This window comes from Sinocyclocheilus grahami, unplaced genomic scaffold, assembly GCF_001515645.1.
Source record: "Sinocyclocheilus grahami isolate Dianchi unplaced genomic scaffold, SAMN03320097.WGS_v1.1 scaffold712.1, whole genome shotgun sequence".
Lineage (NCBI taxonomy): Eukaryota > Metazoa > Chordata > Actinopteri > Cypriniformes > Cyprinidae > Sinocyclocheilus > Sinocyclocheilus grahami.
Window position 1 is genome coordinate 835,651 of NW_015505891.1, and position 9,122 is coordinate 844,772.

At 41.6% G+C, this 9,122-nt stretch overlaps 1 protein-coding gene across 1 annotated transcript in view; it reads right to left on the minus strand.

The window, feature by feature from the left end:
- Window positions 1–3,653: 3,653 nt before the first annotated feature.
- The window catches only part of six5 (SIX homeobox 5), a 12,136-nt gene continuing 6,667 nt past the window's right edge, over window positions 3,654–9,122 (minus strand). Inside the window, exons 2-3 of the mRNA XM_016244249.1 lie at window positions 4,626–6,025; window positions 3,654–4,535 (exon numbers count right to left, since the gene is read on the minus strand). Of these exons, the coding sequence (XP_016099735.1) occupies window positions 3,826–4,535; window positions 4,626–6,025 (2,110 nt within the window). The 3' untranslated portion in view covers window positions 3,654–3,825. The remainder of the gene's footprint in view (window positions 4,536–4,625; window positions 6,026–9,122) is intronic.

Here is a 9,122-nt window from a genome sequence, read left to right on the forward strand (position 1 = left end):
TCAGGGACAAACACACACACACACACACACACACAACGCACACATTCCCTTACATTCCAAAAAAGTTCAAACATTGTCCAGGTGCTTGAAAGAAGAAGAAGAAGAAAAATGTATGTTACAAGTCCTATGTAACATAAATATGTAAAATACAAACACTTTCATTAAAAAAAATAATAAAAATCAAAAGAAGACGCTACACATTGCAAAAGCACAAAATGGAGTGTAAACCTAAGCTAGAATGAGGGAAAGGGCTTTAAGGTTGATTGACCCCAAAATGATTGATAAATGCATTAAATATTGTTTTAAAAAAAACAGAGACAAGTATACTTAAGGCTAGCATTAACAAAGGGTGACTACTGTGCACCAGTCAAAATCTCACAGGCCAAATATTCCACAAAAGCCTTATTGTACAGTTGAATGGTTTAAAAATAGCACCACATTTTGTGGGGCCATAAAAGAATGTAAATGCTCCATGAATAAAAACAATAAAATGTGCAAAATATACAGAGCTGTGCTCTGCAATAAGCAAATCAGTCTGGTGGGGATAATGACCTGTGTTGAAAAAGACATACTTGTAGCTTTGAATCACCTAGACCAAACTGCATTTGATAAGAATTAAGACGTTTCCTGGAGCTATGAGGAAATTCTACAATTAAAACATTTGATTTTGAAATTTAAAAAGACAAGATAAACAGGATAAAAACAAAACATTTCACTGTATATGTACATGGTGGATCTGTAGTGTAAGAAGCGGCTGTTTTTAACAGTAAACAAATCTCAGGGTTCATGTGGAGCAGTTGCATAGACAAATATTCAGTACTTAAATTCCCTTCAAACACTCAAGCCTGTTAGGTCTATACACAGTTTTATGGTAATGAGCTGGAAAGCTCAATGGTTTATCTATGGAAACCAATGTCAATTATCTATCATACTACAAAATATAGGTTATCCATGGTCAGTTTAGTGTGCCATCATAAATTTACGCTCCAAGATACTGTATACATGGATTATAAAACAACACAAATAGAGTGCTTCACTGTGTGTTCAAAGTGTAATGTTCAAAACCCAAGCATCTTGACATTTACAAATCTGACACATCTACTCGCCTATAAAAGACACTTAAGCCAATTGAATGTTAAAGCAAAATACAATTAAAACAGCACCTAGACTGAGCAGTGAGGATGCATTATATCCAATGTAGTTGTCACAGGCACATTTAAAGGTTTGTTTGTCAACCAAGTCTTATCTTCCACCCAGTGTTGTGAGTTCACTGAAATCTTCTATCTGATTTCCTTCTCCCAGCGCAGGGTGCTGTTGGTGCATCTAGGTATCTTTATGATCCACCTGTACAGGCTGTCTGAAAAAATGCTCCCAGTGCATATAGCTCGTGTTCAGACTCATTTCATAGTTAGATTGAGCTGACCCATTTCACTCCAAGACACCAGTTTTGTGATCAGCATAAACATGCACCTCTATTGTATTGTCTCTAGGAGGGAAACCTAATATGACTTGTTTCTCTTCTTTAAAGATAAAAGTACTTGTCAAGAGTCATTTAATCTATAAAACTGAAAAGTAACAAAAATGTAAGGCACAAAAGAAGGCATTCCCACATGCTCTTCACTCCCAGATAAAATCATCTTGATTGCCTCTGACATATTAGTGTCTTTTTGCCACTTAAGGAGTCATGTAAGCCCTTGTAACATGCCTCAAGCTCTGTGTTTCATCAAAAACCATGTAGATACAACCTTAGATTCCTAGAGGTGAATATTGGTTATACAAATGTTCTCTGTGACAAAATGGCAGTGCCTTTCAACCTCTATAGTCATGACCTTGCTGAATATGTAGTTTTCTCAACTGAATTCCATATATAAAAGAGAGGTTATTTTCTACAACTCCATTATTAGGTTGAATACTTCCACTATTTAAAACTCCATCTACACAAGGAAGAGTGGTGAAAGATGCCAAACCTCTGAGGTCATAAATCATAGTTCCTCTCACTTCTGGGACATGGTCGAATGCAACTCTTGCAGGTTGAGATTTAACACTAACTGCATCTAGTAGGTTGTCAAAAGGACTGGCGATTACAAACCCAGATCATCATCCACAGGGACAGACTGTAGTTGTGTAAGAATTTTCGAGTCCCCATCCATGTCCTCCACCTCATCCAGCTGAGAATCTCTCTCCACATCTTCGCCTGGAGGAGGAGTGCCCAACAGGAGGGACTCTCCGCCTGGCAAGCCCAACAAAGCAGGGTCCTCTGGAAGATCTCCTTTCCCACGCATGTCAAATAATGTCAGACCAGCAGAGGAGGACAGTGGGACAGGGCTCCAGACTAGCTGGGAGAGGTGGGGGCCAGTTGCCACACCGCTACATATTGGACTGAGTGGTAGCATGCTATCAGGGCAAAGGGTCTGCTGGGATTGTAGGACACTTGCAGGAGTGGGAGTGCTGGAAGAGTCTGGGGTGTTAGGAGAGGCTCCTGGGGTTGGGTTGGCAATTGTCCCTGGCTCAGGGCTGCAGTAAAGTGTAGAGGAGCCAACAAACCCCAAAGGAGTATTCAGTACTTCAATTCCCTTCAAACACTCAAGCCTGTTAGGTCTATACACAGTTTTATGGTAATGAGCTGGAAAGCTCAATTGTTTATCTATGGAAACCAATGTCAATTATCTATCATACTACAAAATATAGGTTATCCATGGTCAGTTTAGTGTGCCATCATAAATTTACGCTGCAAGATACTGTATACATGGATTATAAAACAACACAAATAGAGTGCTTCACTGTGTGTTCAAAGTGTAATGTTCAAAACCCAAGCATCTTGATATTTACAAATCTGACACATCTACTCGCCTATAAAAGACACTTAAGCCAATTGAATGTTAAAGCAAAATACAATTAAAACAGCACCTAGACTGAGCAGTGAGGATGCATTATATCCAATGTAGTTGTCACAGGCACATTTAAAGGTTTGTTTGTCAACCAAGTCTTATCTTCCACCCAGTGTTGTGAGTTCACTGAAATCTTCTATCTGATTTCCTTCTCCCAGCGCAGGGTGCTGTTGGTGCATCTAGGTATCTTTATGATCCACCTGTACAGGCTGTCTGAAAAAATGCTCCCAGTGCATATAGCTCGTGTTCAGACTCATTTCATAGTTAGATTGAGCTGACCCATTTCACTCCAAGACACCAGTTTTGTGATCAGCATAAACATGCACCTCTATTGTATTGTCTCTAGGAGGGAAACCTAATATGACTTGTTTCTCTTCTTTAAAGATAAAAGTACTTGTCAAGAGTCATTTAATCTATAAAACTGAAAAGTAACAAAAATGTAAGGCACAAAAGAAGGCATTCCCACATGCTCTTCACTCCCAGATAAAATCATCTTGATTGCCTCTGACATATTAGTGTCTTTTTGCCACTTAAGGAGTCATGTAAGCCCTTGTAACATGCCTCAAGCTCTGTGTTTCATCAAAAACCATGTAGATACAACCTTAGATTCCTAGAGGTGAATATTGGTTATACAAATGTTCTCTGTGACAAAATGGCAGTGCCTTTCAACCTCTATAGTCATGACCTTGCTGAATATGTAGTTTTCTCAACTGAATTCCATATATAAAAGAGAGGTTATTTTCTACAACTCCATTATTAGGTTGAATACTTCCACTATTTAAAACTCCATCTACACAAGGAAGAGTGGTGAAAGATGCCAAACCTCTGAGGTCATAAATCATAGTTCCTCTCACTTCTGGGACATGGTCGAATGCAACTCTTGCAGGTTGAGATTTAACACTAACTGCATCTAGTAGGTTGTCAAAAGGACTGGCGATTACAAACCCAGATCATCATCCACAGGGACAGACTGTAGTTGTGTAAGAATTTTCGAGTCCCCATCCATGTCCTCCACCTCATCCAGCTGAGAATCTCTCTCCACATCTTCGCCTGGAGGAGGAGTGCCCAACAGGAGGGACTCTCCGCCTGGCAAGCCCAACAAAGCAGGGTCCTCTGGAAGATCTCCTTTCCCACGCATGTCAAATAATGTCAGACCAGCAGAGGAGGACAGTGGGACAGGGCTCCAGACTAGCTGGGAGAGGTGGGGGCCAGTTGCCACACCGCTACATATTGGACTGAGTGGTAGCATGCTATCAGGGCTAAGGGTCTGCTGGGATTGTAGGACACTTGCAGGAGTGGGAGTGCTGGAAGAGTCTGGGGTGTTAGGAGAGGCTCCTGGGGTTGGGTTGGCAATTGTCCCTGGCTCAGGGCTGCAGTAAAGTGTAGAGGAGCCAACAAACCCCAAAGGAGATGATTGTAGTGAATTCGAGGTTTGAGCAGTGAGTAAAGGTGCTGGTTGATTCTCAAGTGGATGTACAGCGGAGGATTGAGGATCAAGGGTACTGTTGCTTGAGACCAAATTGTCTGGGACGGACTTGACAGGCATGCTGGCGAACTGGATGCCAGCTGGGATAGTGAGGATGAGTTTGCCATTTTGAACACTTAGGATGGGGCTGCCCCCAATGCCACCTGCAAGTAGGATGTTGCCTGGATACAAAAACAGAATAAATACATCTGATTTCAGAACAAAACAAACAACTGTTTTCCACTGCTAGAGAAATTCTTTTTGTGACCTACCTGGAGAGGAGGTAGGTAGCTGAATCACCCCAGAGTTGAGAAACTGAACACCTGGGATGGTACCAGTAGGGACACTCTGAGGAGGACCTATTGGGCTAAGGCATATTGGTCCCTGGGCAACACTCAATCCTGTTCCAGATCCAGACGTCACAATCTGGAAAGCACCTCCATGGGACGGAATGGAAAGAGATGGAGTTGCTGGGACCACCTGAGGGAAGGACAGGGTTCCAGTTGGAGTTCCCGCAACGGATGACACAGGCATAAGTTGAGGCAGTGACAGGGGGACCAGCTGAGGTTGGCTTGAGTCTTTGGTTTGGGATATGGGCACAACTTGAGTCGGGGAGGAGATGGGAATGACTTGTGTTCCCATGGAGGTCTGTATCTGTGAAAGGGTGGCTGAAGTAGATTTGTCTCCTAGCTGAGGTGTAAGCACTTGTGTAACTTGTCCATCGGCCATCTGGGGGAGTGATAAAGCACTACTGGTACTGGTAAAAAAGCCATTTTGGGGCTGTGTTTGCACAAGTCTTGGACCGATGTGCAAGGTCTGTGTCTGAAATTGAGGAATGGTGACTTGGGGTAACTGTGAATTCACTGGGGAGACTGGAACAAGCTGTGGGCAAGATGACACTGTGGACCCAGATGGATGCTGCATCAGTTGAGAAACTGGAACGCCCTGTATTGATGGTACCACCTGGGGTAAAGAGTAAGACAGCACCTGAGGACTAGAGAAGGAGCTGCGAGTTGGTGACTGAGACTTGGCTTTTCCTAATACAACAATTTCAGGTGGCTGTGTGGGCTGTAGTGGCACCAAGGGGCTGGAGATGACAGAAGTAGACATGGTGGGCGAGGACATTAAGTTTGTAGGCAGTGACTGAGTGTTATCTGGATTCTTCAAGGCCTCTGGAAGACTGATGAAATCCAAAGGAGAGACGTTGCTGCTGGCTGTTTTTGCGTACTCGCTAAGCGAGAGAGGTATTGTACTAGTTAAACTGGCTTGTGGATTCAGAACCACAGTGGGCAGGCTGCCTTGGGCCTCTATATCATTGATGCCCCGTTCACCTTTGGAGATTACTTGAGCCCCGTTTAGTAGCAATGGTGCATTAGCTGTAACAGGACTGAGAGTGACTGTGTGGCCATCGCTCAGTGTCAACCCATTGATGATGACCCCCGTTCCTGCCCCCGAGAGTATAGGGCTCCCACTGAGCAGCAGTGGATGAGAGCTTGTAAGGAATCCCCCAGTGCTGTTGAGAATAATCTGACCAGTACTGCAAGGAGCACCAGAGTAAGATATAAGGGAAGCATTGGAGCTGACTGTCTCTTGTGCAGAAGGTTTGTCAGCAATATCCTCCAGATCTCCCTTACTGGCTTCATCTTCTGTGCTGTGGTTTCCATCAGATTCACTAAAGAAAAGACAGAAACATTACATTTGGTCAAACAGTCTAGATGTAGTTTCCATGAATGTCTACCATCCATCAATTACCAATCATTCAAAACTTTTTTGACAGCTGTATCAATAGAGGAGAAACCTAAATTATTTACAAACCAGACCCAGTGAAGCTTGTGGTTCAACAGAAACCAGCCAACTTGCACCGCATGGTTACTGACACTCTTCTATGTGTACACTTGTAAGACATGCTCAGAGTAGTTGCAGGCATTAAGATTCATTCATTTTTTAAATCAACACGTGCACCAGTCACCATGTTTAAGTGCTGCTATGAGCAAATGACAGAATAAAAAGAGTGGATTCACATATATACAACGGCTCCTGAATATTTATGGAGCTTATATTATGACAAAACTATTTGAATTTGTATTGTATAAATTTGAATTATTGACAAGTGGCATTTATCAAAACTGAATATTATGTGGCATTTAACATAGTTCAGAATTGTATTTTATTTGAACATTTGAAATTTAACACAATTGAATTTTTTTACAGCAGAGTCTTATAGACATGCATTTTCAAACAGCAAATTTTTTGTTCTGAATTATTTGATTGCAAATATCCCGTTTTTAAAAATACAGCTTCATGTTTTCAAGATGAAGAGGAAATTCAGAACATCAAATTCAATATTCTAAAATTCAATACGCAGAAATTCAGATCGTACAGAAAGTAGGTCAGAGGTAATCCACAGGGAAGAGCAGATGAACTCTGAAAAGTTAAGCAAAGCATTTTGGCCTATTAGTAGTTTTCTGGCGTTCAGATCAGGTTCACACTCCAGTCCAGTAGGTGGCGGTAAATGCACCTTTAAGTTGGTTTGCCAACCGCCAATAAAATTAAAAGAAGAAGATGATCAGGTTGATCTACCTGATCATGAATCGCCCAGAGGTATCCTAAGGGATTCTTAAACATTTATGGTTTATATTTAGGCCTATATGTTAGGTTAGCATTCTCAGCATGTAAAACATTTATCTAAGCGGTCTCTGGTGTTTGTTTTAAAGTATATTTGGTGTGAAAGTGATTAGCATGCCACCGTGTCTAAACACGGATGCGAGCGAAAGCAAAAAAGACAGTAGAGCCCATTGATTATAATCAGTGATATTTCCTACACTGAATGTGGCGCGGTGCAACACCATGGCTGTGTTTGAAATGGCATACTTGCTTACTGCTTACTTCCCAGTACACAGTGCATACTGCCTACTATTTTTTTAAAGAATAGTGTGAAACAGTATACAATAAGCAATAAATGTTTCAGAGTAGAATGCTTAAGTGCTGTCACATGACAAACACTGAACATTAATTCAGCACAGCTGTCAAGGTTGTTACCTTAGAAACAAATGAGCTAACTGTTCTTTTTACAAAGGCTTGTTAATAAGGCTTCATGCTAGTAAACAATGCTATATTGCCCAATTGAACTAATTTCATAATTGATTAACTTTACATATTGAGCTGTTTTTATTGATATTTTTGGTAGTTACACCAATGCCGAGTTCACACTGCACGATTTTAGCCCGATTTTTCACTCGCCGACAGGTTTTGTGAAATCGCCGACAAATGCCCGACATCGGAGGCAAATCGGTGCTCGTTCACGGGAGTGACAATCACGCAGTGTGAATTATCAAAGACGCGATCTGAGAGAATCGCGATGCGTCACCGACGCCCGCGAAATATTTGGCATGCTAAATATCTGAAGCTGTCGGCGATTCACAATCCTGCTGTGTGAAATGAGTTCTGACTGAAAAACACATCGGCGATGACCTACAGCCAATGAGAGACCAAGATACAGGGCAGAGGGAAGTTCGGGGAGGAGTTATAGACCAGAATATCAGTATTTTAAAACCAGCCACAACATCAGCATAACTATTTACAAAATGATTTACCTCCAACTCTCTTTGCAGAACATGCACCCAATCCCTGTTCCCTGCATCTCTCTCCTGCATAATCTGTTTTTCTTTTTCTCCTTCTAGCTGGAAATCAGCTCACAGACAATTTGCGGGCTATATATATATATATATATTTTTTTTTTTTAATAATTACAGTCTTGCTCGGGAGAACTCCTGTCTGACGCACGCGGGTTCTCGCATTTTTTCCTTATCACTTCTCGCGTGTGTTTTGTTGTGAAACGTAGTTTGCGGACCAGACAGAGCTGTCGGCGATTCTTCCTGGCTGTGTTTGAAATGGCATACTTGCTTACTGCTTACTTCCCAGTACACAGTGCATACTGCCTACTATTTTTTTAAAGAATAGTGTGAAACAGTATACAATAAGCAATAAATGTTTCAGAGTAGAATGCTTAAGTGCTGTCACATGACAAACACTGAACATTAATTCAGCACAGCTGTCAAGGTTGTTACCTTAGAAACAAATGAGCTAACTGTTCTTTTTACAAAGGCTTGTTAATAAGGCTTCATGCTAGTAAACAATGCTATATTGCCCAATTGAACTAATTTCATAATTGATTAACTTTACATATTGAGCTGTTTTTATTGATATTTTTGGTAGTTACACCAATGCCGAGTTCACACTGCACGATTTTAGCCCGATTTTTCACTCGCCGACAGGTTTTGTGAAATCGCCGACAAATGCCCGACATCGGAGGCAAATCGGTGCTCGTTCACGGGAGTGACAATCACGCAGTGTGAATTATCAAAGACGCGATCTGAGAGAATCGCGATGCGTCACCGACGCCCGCGAAATATTTGGCATGCTAAATATCTGAAGCTGTCGGCGATTCACAATCCTGCTGTGTGAAATGAGTTCTGACTGAAAAACACATCGGCGATGACCTACAGCCAATGAGAGACCAAGATACAGGGCAGAGGGAAGTTCGGGGAGGAGTTATAGACCAGAATATCAGTATTTTAAAACCAGCCACAACATCAGCATAACTATTTACAAAATGATTTACCTCCAACTCTCTTTGCAGAACATGCACCCAATCCCTGTTCCCTGCATCTCCCTCCTGCATAATCTGTTTTTCTTTTTCTCCTTCTAGCTGGAAATCAGCTCACAGACAATTTGCGGGCTATATATATATATATATATTTTTTTTTTTT